Below are 13,046 nucleotides of genomic sequence, written 5' to 3'. Positions count from 1 at the left end.
TTTTCAGATAGAGGGGGAGGTGGGAGACACACACCCATGGATTGGTTGCCTGCCGAAGCACCCCAACCTGGGCTGGGGATCGACCTCACAGCCAAGGTATGTGCCCTTGAATCCAATCACAACCCTTTGGTCCGCAGGCCAACACTCTAACCACTGGGAAAACTGGCCAGGCCAGTATTTTCCAAGTGCTGCTGAAATTTGTATGTGAAAAATGAAGATTTGAGTCTTGGCATACTTGATATTGGAGTGTTAATTTCTGAAGCAGTTGATCAACAGGTTACTTCTTGTGGTCTGGGGTCATTAGCAGAGGGGAGGGTTTTTGCATTGTCATCTTTTGTACCAGGATCTAGATCAGACTGTTTAGGTGTGGTTCAAGCTGAGGGGAGCTTTGGAAACAGTTGTATTAAATCCCTTTGGGGGTTAGAATATGCTCTGTGAAGTGCTCGTCCCTTCCTACTCCAAACATCTCTCCAATGGCCAGACAGTATGTTTATGTTGCCCCCAAATTCAACATAGGAATTTGAGGGAGACATAATCCCCAAAGTAATGGTATGAGGCACTGGAGCCTTTTGGAGGTGATTAGCTCAGGGGGACTAAGAGTCCTTATGAATGGGATTAGTGCGCTGATGAAATTGACCACAGAGATTCCCTTAGGTGCGAAGACACAGCAAAAAGACAGTCTGTGAACCAAGTGGGTTCTCACTAGACACTGAATCTGCTGGTGCCTTGATCTTGAAATTCTCAGCTTCCAGAATTGTGAGAAATGCAATTTTTGTTGTTATATAAAATGAATAAAAAAATATTGTTCTATGTTTAAATGTGAATACTCTATATTAAATAGATATTATATCACAGTTATAAATCTTTCCTCCCAACTGTTCTAGCAACAAGCTCATGCTAACCTTTTAAATTCCTCTCCTGAGGAATAGCCACCATATCCCACCACCTCCCGTCCTTCTCCCTTTCTTCTCTGCCCCTCTTGTGTCCAGCACCTCACCTGTCCACCCCGCTCCCCAACTCCCGTTTCCTTAATTCCTTTTATTTTATATCAAAATTAGTTTCTTTAGAGTATATCTTTTTTTCTTTGATTTTTTTTGGTTCAATGCTATTTGTGTTATCTTTACCTTGTGTCCTGCCCATTTGAGGGACAGAGGAATATAAAAACTTAAAATATCACCAGTCCTTGGGAGACTTCTCCTTGATAGTTGAGGTAACTTTTTCTTGGAGAACAATTTTCAGTGACTTCAGTTATTGATTTAACAGACTTGCCTAAGACGTTACTTTGGCAACAAATAAAAAGTATTGATTTGTGAAGTTAGAAAATGCAAATTTTACGAAAGAACAGAGAAACTGAGCAGGCAACTTTCTTAAAATCAAACTAAATAGATAAAAATTAAGGACAATGTAAAACAAATAATATACAAACTTTTATTCAAAGGTAATTCCAGAAAGACATGTTTTGGTCATTTTTAAAGTGAGATTAATTGAAGACCTCAGAAAAATTTTATCTGATCAGCACACATGGCTACTCACAGAAAGTTCTCTCTTCTGGTAATAGCAGCTAAATTTATACACACAGAAAAAATTCTTAAGACCATGCAAATTCAATTGAATTCCATACATTCATTATATTCATCAAAAACCTGCAGTAATGATCATGCCAAAGTGTTACTTTAAAAAAAATTTAAAAATACACACCGAAAACATGACCAAGATTAAACCAAAGGAAGGAAATAATAAATAAGCATAATTTACATTTTATTTTTAAAAAGTTTGGCATCACACATATTCAAGTGTGTTACACCATGTTCATTCCTCAGAAGTGGCATTTTAAAGTGTTAAGCATTGTTAAATATCAAAAAATACAACTCTGTTTTACAATGTAGTACTGGCATAATTCAAAGTACTGTGCCAATTATAAATAGTATAATCAAGTTTCAAACATCTTTTCAAACATATTTAAAGGAAAGCATATACACACACAGTTATATGCACACCATTTATTATACTCATGTAATCAAAGAATTTTATAAAAGCAAACAGTTTTATCCCTCAACTAGTTTGTATACTTACATAGAATTTAATACCTGTCCAAAGATTTTCAGTTCCTGTGTATACAGATTTTTAGGAGAAGGAATAAAGAAAAAATTAATTTTACAACACATATTCTTTTGTCCTCCTTCACAAAATAATCCATAGTCGTTCAAGGTTGATAATTAGTCTTTATGAAAGCAACTGTTGTCTAAAGACTCAAGAGTAAGTACTGCAGTCCAGGTTTTTTATTAAAATTCAGTCAGCTGCTGCTCATTGCAGAAAAAGCCTACACGGTGCTTCTACCAAAAATAATCTTCAGAATCTGAGGCCTCTAAAGGCAGCCGATCTTATTTTCTGCGGAGACTTAAAGTGCAGCTACAAGTGGAGAAGTGCTGGATTCTCAAGTCACTTCAGAAATACTTGTTGAAGTCTGTTTCTCATGTATAAATATGCCAAAAATGTCCTTCGGGCTCATAACGGTTTATCAATAACTGTGACCCCTAAGCAAAGAAATGAAGAAATAAAACAGAAGTTACAGGCAGCATTCTGTATATCTGAGAAAATACTGAATTCTTTATTACTCAAGCAACAGGGTCTGAACAAATCATGCTGTATCAAAAGTACTATCATTTTAATTTAAATTGCAGTGAAATCTGTTTAGTTATAGACCAAAACGTCAGACTATTTAATCCAGATTACTCTTTCGCTCTTTGTAGTTACAAAGAAGGAAAAATAAATTTACTCAGGAAATACTAAAATCCACCTAACACCCAAAGGGCACAAAGAAACTTTCAGGGGTGATTAATACTTATTTTCATTATTTTGACTATGGTATTGGTTTCATGGGTATATACATATGTCAAAACTAATAAAACTGTATGCTTAAATATATGCTATTTTTCCTATGTCAATTAGATATCAATGAAACTTTAAAAAATTTTCCTAATTTTCAGTCATGTTATTCTGGAATCCTATTGTATATAGTTCTATTAGATGTTGTTTGGATGATACATAAACAATAGTGATGGTTAATTAGTATAAACTTCTTTTTTCTCCACAACTGGATCAATATTAGCATGTTATTGAAACATTCTAATATTTAAAGTGATATAAATTCCTGTCATCAGAGTAATTAATATGAAACATACAGTTTTGAAGGCTCATCATTATATTTAATAAAGAGAATTACCATTTCTCTTACTAAGAGCATGGACCAAAATTATATTTTATAATTCAACCAGTGCTATTCTAAGTAAGAAAAATTATTTCACAGCCTCACTATAATACTATCACACAAGCCCTGCCAGGGGGATGTTGTAGGGGTCAAATTTCTTGTATCTGAGTAACGAAAGCCTCGCTACAGAGTGAATTCCACTCCACTGCATACAGATATTAGCCATGTTAAGTTTTAGTATATGATTCTGCAATGGAAAGATTTATAATTTTAAATACAAAGGACTGTAGAATGATAAAAGAATACCACTGCTTTATTTCAGAAAATACACATCCAATATTGTTTTAAGAATAAGAAATAAAATATACTTTGAGAAAAGACTTTCTTCTTATAACATTAAAAACTTTTAATGTAAAAATCATAATGGTGAAATTTTCTATGTTGTAATAGAAGACTGTAAGAAAAGTAGACAATTATTACCTGCATAACTTCTCCCTGTGCTCATACAAGATGACACAACTGTCCATTTATCAGTTGTTGGGTTATAATATTCTACTGATGCCAAGTTACAGGAGCCATCATCCCCTCCAACTACATATAACAGGCCATTGACAGCACAAACGCCTTTAAAAAAAATTAGAGAAAAAAGCAATTATTTTAAAAATTTAGATGAATATGAATATCCCTGCACATTTGGTGAGGTGATCCAGAAACACTTCCTTAAAGGAGGCAAGAAAAGAAGATGGTGAAGAGAGAAGGAATTGTTTTTATATGGGAGAGTCTAATACCACTTCTAAGCTCCTAGGGTGTCATTTATGCAGTAGCTGCTTTATTTTTTATATTTTTAATTTCAGATTTGCTGTTTCTTTTATGTTTTTGTGTTTGCTTTTTTAATTTTTATTGATTTCAGATATGAAGGGAAAGAGAGAGAGAGAAACATCAATGATGAGAATCATTTGTTGGCTGCCTCTTGCACGCCTCCTACTGGGGATCAAGCCCGAAACCCAGGCACATGCCCTTGACCAGGATCAAACCTGGGACCCTTCAGTCCTCAGGTTGATGGTCTATCCACTGAGCCAAACCAGCGAGGGCTAGCTGCTTTATTTTTGCATACTTTATTTAATCTTCACAATAATCTTACTTATAGGTTAGAAACAATGTGAATCCACATTTTATTATTAAAAATAAAGAAATTAGGGTCAAATAAGTTTAGTAACTCAAAGTCAATTTGTTAGGGAAACCTAAGGAAAAACTATAAAGGGTATCTCAAAAAACATGTATACACACTTTAATAGCTGATGGCTCAATTGATATTTTTTTTCTTTTCATCTAGACTAAGCTTTGAACAAAGGAAATTCATCCTAAAATGCTACAGGAAGTTTGAAAATACAGTTTAAGTACTAACACTGCCTTTATAATTATTCAAAGTGTGTAGACATTTTTTGGGGACAGAGGGTATATACACACTTTAACATCTGATAACTCAATTTTCACGCCTTTTCATGTTTAACTGATTTGAAATAATGGGAGAAGCCAGACTAAGCTTTGAACAAATAAAATTTATCCACTAGACTTTTTTATGGGGATACATAAAAGATAAAGTTTATGGTACAAAACCAGCAACAGTTGATTAATTTGAGGGCATACAAATACCGAACGAAACGATTCTTGATGTTTGCTATTCCAGTGCTTCGTATTATCAGCAGTGCCTGGACCAAAATGGTCATCAGTTTGAAAATAGGAGTTGACAAAAATATTATTCACTTCTGTGGATTCTTTTAAATTTTGAAAATGAACTGTATGTTAAAAAACACTGACTTTATAATCAGTCAAAGTGTTTATACATTTTTTTTGGTATCCTATGTTTTAGTAGAAGATAAAAATGATTCTAAATTTTAATTACTATACTCACTGGTTAACTATTCTTTCAAAAAGGGAGAGCAATATTTTTTATTTCATTATTATTAGATAACTCATGGGTTATTTTTTTTGCAAGAATTTAAAACATTTAAAAAAGTATAAAGAAAAAAAGATCACCTCTAATCCTATACTGCTTAGAATAATGACCATGAAATTGTGATCTCTACTCTTACCAACTGTTTTCTATGCATAAATACTCAGACACTTGTATTAAACCCCAAAGTAGCTCATAATACACATGCTACTTTATTATTCACCCATTTCCTCCAAATAATATACCTTGGACATAAGTTAATAAATATAGATCTCCATAATTTTAAGTGACTGCTTAGTACTCCATGTATGATAATACCATAATTTTATTAATTGTCTTTGATGGACAAATATTTACTAATGGATAATAAGTTATTCTTAGGGTTTTTTTACTCTTATCAATGATGTTGCAATGAATAAGGATCTCTCTTGCATACTTTTTTTCATCCTTGTGCAACTATTTTCTTAATATAAATTTTTACAAAAAAATTTCTGAGTTAAAAGATAAACACCTTTATTTCTGTCCTATCTAATAAGAGTAATATGCAAATTGACCATACCTCCACTACACCCGCAAGCCATACCCACCAGCCAATCAGGAGCAAGTATGCAAATTAACCCAACCAAGATGGCTGTGGCCACGGAGGGAGCAGGAGGCTTGGGTTTCCCCGGCAATGGAGAAAGCCAAGCTTCCCGCACACCCTGGCCGGCTGTGGACTCTACTCAAGGCTACAAAGTTCAATTATAGAAGATAAATAAATCCCAACAAAAATGGCTGCGGCCACTGAGCGAGCAGGAGGCTTGGGTTTCCCCGGCGATGGAGGAAGCCAAGCTTTCCACCTGCCCTGGCCTGCCCTAGCCTCCGTTCAAGGCTACAAAGTTGCAATTATAGAAGATAAATAAATCCCAGATACCAGGGCCTCTGCTTGGGTCACCAGGGGGGTATGGCTGACCTGCAAACCACCACAGGCCCCTCGCCCAGGCCACCCCATGCCCCAAAGGAGCCCCCACCCTGATCCAGGACACCCTTCAGGGCAAACCAGCCGGCCCCCACTCGTGGACCAGGCCTCTATCCTATCTAATAAAAGACTAATATGCAAATTGACCATCACTCCAACACACAAGATGGCTGCCCCAATGTGGACACAAGATGGTCAGCAAGGGAGGGACCAGGTCTACAAGGGAGGGCAGTTGTGGGGGATCAGGCCTGCAGGGGAGGGCAGTTAGGGGTGACCAAGCCAGCAGAGGAGGGAAGTTTGGGGTGACTGGGCCTGCAGGGAAGGGCAGTTGGGGGGAACCCAGGCCTTCAGGGGAGAGCAGTTGGGAGGGACCAGGCCTGCAGGGGAGGGCAGTTAGAGGCAATTGGGCTGGCAGGGGAACAGTTAGGCATCAATCAGGCTGGCAGGGAGTGGTTAGGGGTGATCAGGCTGGCAGGCAGAAGTGGTTAGGTGCAATCAGGAAGGAAGGCAGGCAGGCAGGCGAGTGGTTGGAAGCCAGCAGTCCTGGATTGTGAGAGGGATGTCTGACTGCCTGTTTAGGCCCAATCCTATTGAGAGGGCCTAAACGGGCAGTCGGTCATCCCTCGAGGGGTCCCAGATTGGAGAGGGTGCAGGTTGGGCTGAGGGACACATCCTCTCACCCCCTGTGCACAAATTTCGTGCACTGGGCCACTAGTATTTTTATAAAGTGTATTTAATAATTCTGAACAAGATTCAGAGCCATTACGAACTAGTACTAAAGGGCATCAAAAAATCCAGAAGAATGCTCACACACTGGTCTTTATAGTTGCATAGATAGTTTTACTGGTATAATTAATAGATGTTTACAGATTTTTATATTAACAAAATAATGAGACAACTCTACTTGTATATACAGCACTCAGAAGTGCAAATGGAGTGAATCTTCTGTACTAACACTAAATTGTGTTACTACACTAGTCTCTTGACAGGAAGTAAATTCATTCCATTTTAAAGTAGTTCAAATATTTGAAAGGCAAGAGCAAGGCAATGATTGTTCTACATAGTATGTCCTTATTCTTCTGGCTAGCAGAAATGAGCTTATTTTGATTTGAAAATACAACATGAGTAGAGGAAAATAATAAGATTATTCCAATCTTCAGGAAAATAATAATGAAAGTTCAAATTGCAGTATATGTCCTAATCTAGGGAAGGCATGTGCACATATTACTTTGATTTTTCTAACTTAATACCTATATACTGGGGTCAAGCACTCATTCTACCTATGGCCCAGATCTGTGGGTCTTACCATGATTCCGGATAATCTATAGCTGAGAGGTTTCTAGGACATTACCAAATACAATGATCGAATGAGGTGCAAGTTCATTGTTGTAGACAGTCCTTGCAGTCCCATTTACTAACATTAGGTTCCCCACAGTAATCACATTTAAATTGAGAAATTAAGAAGAGCATTTTGGAAGGTGTGGAGCATGCATCTTACAACATCATCCAATGGTATATAGTGAGTTTGAGATTCGTCAGGAACACATTTTGGATTATGGGAAATGGCATGAAGATAATGGCATTTTAAAGAAGAAAAGCATTTCCCAAAAGACTGGCTTTCCTGAATCTATTTCCATTTCCCTTCCATGGATTTTCTTTTCAAGGAGTTTAGTTTCCTAATCTGGAAGACCTCAGTTTTCTTAAAATTATTTGTTGTTGTTTTAGCTTTTCCACTTCATAGAAATCCTGAACCGTATTAGATTAGGGTTAGCTTCTTTGGGCTTCCCTCCAGATTCAGATAAACACTAGCTTTTTAACCCGGTATGAATATTTACTCAACTGGACTAAATTTCCTAAGAACTGGGTTTTGTAGTATGTGATACATGGTAGGCACTCCAAAATGTTTGGGTGAGAAAGAGTGAATCAATGTCAAATAAAGAGGGCTCTTCTTCTAATATAGTCTCTACATTCATCCCCCAAAATAGCCACTAGGACAAACTGTAAGTTAACTGACGTGTCACAACAACCTGCTACGTTCCAGATCCTATACTAAGCATTCAGTATATAGGATTATTACATAAAATTATGCTTTTAAAGACCTAGTCCATTAGAAAACCCAGATCAATAAAAGAACAATGGAAACACACAGGGATACTATACAACTGTAAATACAATTCATATATATTTTACAATTGTGAACTAGACAGATACCTGCATTTCTTCTGCACATGTTCATATCTGCAACCTGTCTCCATGTATTGGTGGTGGGATCATACACTTCAACACTTTTTCGCACTAAAGGGCCATCATGACCCCCTACAGCATACAATAAGTTGTTTAACACACCAACACCTATAAAACACAAAGAACCAAACTATAGAATAAAAGGAGCAATAAATTTATAGCATATTAGGGTTTATTCAAATGATTTATAACTAAAATTTTTGAAATTATTATTCATAGTAAAAGTAAGTGGATATTGTTTAAAGTGGATATTAAAAGTATACAACCTAAAAAAGGGAAATAAATAAAAATGGACAAATGAGTATCACAATAAGAACTATTATTCTAAAAAGAGAGGCCATTAATCATTTTGAAAACAACTTTCATGATAAATGCAAACCAGTCCTGTTGAGAGAGACTGTTCCCTGAGGTGACTGATGTTGGTGACTCTCTAGTCAGAAGATTACTTCTCATAAATTCCTTCAGGGACTGCTGACCCCTCCCCAACACCCCAAATGTGCTGCCTCTTGGAACATGTCTGTACCCGAGCCCAGGCAAACATGTAAAGCATTTTCTCCTTATCAGGGGTAGGTCATGCCCCAGGAACCCTATCCATCCTACCCTGTCCTATATAACCCCTTAGTGCCTGCCATGTGGCAGGGTAGGTATCCATGTCCTCTTGCTGCAGCCCAAGACACACCTTGTATGTAACCCCCCTTAATAAATGCGTAATGCTGGATTATCAACCTCTTTCTTTGGTCTCGCAACCCTGGGAAATTTTACATAACAAGTATTAAAGCACAACATTTGTAAGAAATGGATATGAAGAGACTTGATGATGAAACAAGTTCTTCATGAGCACTAAAAACAAAAAACTAAAAGAAATGCCAAACAATGTAAATAATTAACTGAAACAGAGAAGACGCCTTTAAGTAGCACTTGGAAATTTTACAAAGTGAAATTTAAGTGCAGCTACCTACCACTACCTGTGTAATTCAAAGGACACTTTAACAATGTTATTAGAATCAGTATATATTTTCTGAAAACATAAAAATATGTCAGTGAATCATTTCACTTGTTTAATTCTTTTCCATCATTTTCTACTTCAATTGCTAAATGAGGTTCCTATTCACCTGCTCCGCTCCGCCTGGTACTCATTTCTGCTATATAGGCCCACTCGTTGGTCGTAGCATTATAGCATTCGACGGTGCTGAGACACTGACGGGAAGCTCCATCATAACCCCCTACGGCATACAGCAAACCTAAACATGGGATCACAAAGAAAGCCATATTCACACAGAGCTTTTTTTTCAAGTCAGAAGGTAATATATTTTCCTCCATGGTAGCAGAGTTTCCCTTTAAAGTGTTACTGATTTGCCTAATGGTGATATGTAGAGTTACCAAATCATATTATGAAGATCTGAAGAGTATATATTATTGTATTAATGTAACATTTTCATCAATAATCTGACAGACAGAACAGAAAGTACACTCATTATGTCTTAGGGTAACACTATTTGGTAAGTAAACAATACCCTGGCAAAAAATTAAATATCAAAGTTATCTTAGTAAATTTAAAAAAAAAAAAGTTAAACCAAGAGTTAGTAACAGTGTAAAATAAAATGTTATTTGGCAACAAAAAGAAATGAGGTACCAGTAAATGCTACAGCACAAATGAACCCTGAAAACTGTCTAAGTCAGAGAAGCCAGTCACAAAGGACCAAATCCTGTGAAATGTCCAGAAATGGGAAATTTATACAGAGACAGAAAGTAGAGCAGTGGCCGCTGACAGCTAGAGAGGATGGAGGTGACAGTTAAGGGGAGTAGGGATGCTTTTGGGGGTAATAAAAATGTTCTAAAATGAATTGTGATGGATACATGCTGAATTGTACACTTTAAATGGATGAATTGTATAATGTAATTTATCTTTCAATAAAGCTGCTAAAGAAAAATAAGGTAGTGCAAAGAATTATATCCATAGTGGGGAGGGCAAGGCCACCCAAAAATTTACCCAAGCGGGGGGAGGGGGGAGACGCAGAATTCACACCAAAAAAATACTTACAGCCTTTCTTAAACTCCGCTGGGAGACAAAGTACAATACAAATAAATAATTGTGGCAATCCATCCCTTAAACGTTAAACAGACCTTCTCTAGATATAGAATTTTGCATATGTGCCATCTGATTTGTTCTCCCAAATAACTGCATTAATATCAGTTAACAGTTTTATATAGGTTACATATGCAAAGAGACAGAGAAGGGAGGAAAGAAGAAGAGGGAGACTCTGACAGAGGGTGTGAGGGTGTAAGAGCGGCTAGAGTGGGCATGGGAGGGCCATATGTAGGTTATATAGACAAGCTAACATTTTTTTTAAAGGATAATTAAAATTTTACAATACTACGTTCCCTTTTAAATGACCACTTGCTTGCCCATTTAGAGACTGGTGTTTAGATTATTGGAAGAACCGAACCGCTCCTAACAACCAAGAAGCCACATGTACCTGAAAACGCTCCCCGGCAGAAGCGTCTGCACCTACCTCCAACAACGCCGACGCCAACACTGCTCCTCCTCGTGTTCATGGGAGCCACGTGAAACCACTCGTTAGACTTTATGTTATACGCTTCCACCGACGATAAGCCTGTAATGAAACACAGTGCTCTTCCTTTCCTCCTCTAGAAAAAATGTAAGGTGGTTGCTCTTTTATACATATGTTGTTAGGAAACAATAGTTCAGGTATGTGAAACTGGGTTAAAATTAAAAGAGAAAAATGATGAATGTCAACGTATCGATTAAGTGATAAATAGGAATGACTTCTTTTCCAGAGGGCTCCTACCCAAACTAGTAACATTTTATTAGCTTTTTAAACTTAGTGAGATGACTGATACTAATGCATAGAAGGAAATTTTACATACTTACCACTCTTATATCACTTAAAAGAAATTCTTGATGGAATTTTTAAACTTAGCTTTATAATACCTGTTAAAATGCTCAGATATCTCATAATTGTGCCATGATTCGCTCTGTAAACACTATATTAATTCTAACAGCAATGTGAAAAAAATGCCAAGGAAATCACCTGTACTCCCATCAAAGCCTCCCACGGCATATAACAATCCATTTAATACAGCAGCCCCCAAAGTGCTTCTCCGGTCTCGCATGTTAGCAACACTGGTCCACTGATCTTTCACTGGGTCGTAGGAATCCACAGTGCGGACTCGTAAGGAACCATTAAAGCCACCGACAGCAAAAACCAGCCCAGCCATGTAGACCATGCCTGCAAAAGAAACACAGCAGTTTACGATGACTGTGTGACCACACTACCACCACTACCTAAAGACTGCTTTCAATTATGTCTACAGCTGTTATTAGAATAAGTTATTCTTAAGAGAATCCTGACTGAATAAATAGGTCCTAAGAAATGCTATTCATTAGCAAGACTACATAATGAATAAATGGTCCTCCTTTCTAAGATTATTAAAATGCAATGGGCCTGGCAGATTGAGCATCGACCTATGAATTAGGAGGTCAGGGTTCAACTCCCGGTCGGAGCACATGCCAGGGTTGCAGGCTCGATCCCCAGTAGGGGCTGTGCAGGAGGCAGTCGATCAATGATTCTCATCATTAATGTTTCTCTCCCTCTCCCTTCCTCTCTGAAATCAATAAAAATGTATTTTTTTTAAATGCTGAGGTCTAGGCTTTTTCAAAGACTTATTTACAGACTTATAACCTTTTGCACTCGGATGTCGAGTGCAAATTACTCTTTGAATGTATCAATAATTTGAAATATAAAAAAATCCAAATAAATAAGTTTGTATGAAAAGAAACTCCAGTTTTTTATTCTACTGCCACGCTTTGTAAAATCTGGGGTATTTAAAAAATTAAATCCCGAGTAGAATAAAGCAATCGAGAAAAAAGCAAGCGAGTGCAAAGGGTTAAAAATTGAGCCAACTCCTCTAACCTGTGTACTTATCCCATCGCTTTCAATTTTGAATCTTCTACTCTGTATGTCTGTACTTAATTTGCAGAACGTGCTCCCAGTTTGTCCTGCAGTGGGCTAAATCAGGAGTCAGTAAATTACATCCTGCAGGCTATTTTTGTAGAACCCGGGAGCTAAGAATGATTTCGCATATTTAAATGGTTGAAAAACAATTTTTAAAAAAGAATGTTCTATGACACATAAAAAATTATATGAAATTGAAGTTTCAGCATCCATAAATAAAGCTTTATTGGAACACAGCCCTACCCATTCATTTATATAGTGTCTATGGCTGTTTTCACACTACAGAGACATTTTAGTAATTATAGCAGAGACCATATAACCCACAAACTCTCTGATTCTGTAAGAAAAAGTGTGCTGATTCCTGGGGCTAATGAGATGTTAGGTGATCTCTGGACAGAAAAACCACATTGCTAAAGTTTTCAACCACCTTTCCACTTCCTGAGCTTTTTCTTCTGCTGTCCTTATCTGAGAAGCACCTCTCACTTAGTGATCTTCAAGTTCAAGACCCAGCGAAAGTCCCACAATCTCTATGAGGCCTTCCCCAACCACCTGTGCCTGAGGGATTACCTATAGCTCCTGAACCCTTACTGCAAATACACCTATTTGAAGTTTAATAAATCTTATACAGCCTATAATATCATTGCTTTAAATTGTTCAAGTTTTTGTTGTTCTTAAATTCTGTAATGTTTATGTTGCTAGCCCAGC

At 37.1% G+C, this 13,046-nt stretch overlaps 1 protein-coding gene across 4 annotated transcripts in view; it reads right to left on the bottom strand.

Annotated features, from left to right (window-relative positions):
* Nucleotides 1-1,414: 1,414 nt before the first annotated feature.
* KLHL2 (kelch like family member 2) overlaps nt 1,415-13,046 on the bottom strand; it is an 82,793-nt gene continuing 71,161 nt past the window's right edge. For 2 of the 4 annotated variants that reach the window (XM_054717668.1, XM_054717671.1), the window contains 6 exons: nt 11,418-11,615; nt 10,878-10,979; nt 9,477-9,605; nt 8,332-8,472; nt 3,689-3,832; nt 1,415-2,534 (listed from right to left, as the gene is read on the bottom strand). In XM_054717668.1, coding sequence (XP_054573643.1) covers nt 2,506-2,534; nt 3,689-3,832; nt 8,332-8,472; nt 9,477-9,605; nt 10,878-10,979; nt 11,418-11,615 — 743 coding nt within the window. In that variant the 3' untranslated portion in view covers nt 1,415-2,505. The remainder of the gene's footprint in view (nt 2,535-3,688; nt 3,833-8,331; nt 8,473-9,476; nt 9,606-10,877; nt 10,980-11,417; nt 11,616-13,046) is intronic. The other 2 variants (XM_054717670.1, XM_054717669.1) reach the window with 2 other exon arrangements.

The sequence above is a fragment of the Eptesicus fuscus genome, chromosome 6, assembly GCF_027574615.1.
Source record: "Eptesicus fuscus isolate TK198812 chromosome 6, DD_ASM_mEF_20220401, whole genome shotgun sequence".
Lineage (NCBI taxonomy): Eukaryota > Metazoa > Chordata > Mammalia > Chiroptera > Vespertilionidae > Eptesicus > Eptesicus fuscus.
Note: the sequence above shows the minus strand (reverse complement) of the source record. Positions and strands in the feature narration are given on the sequence as shown.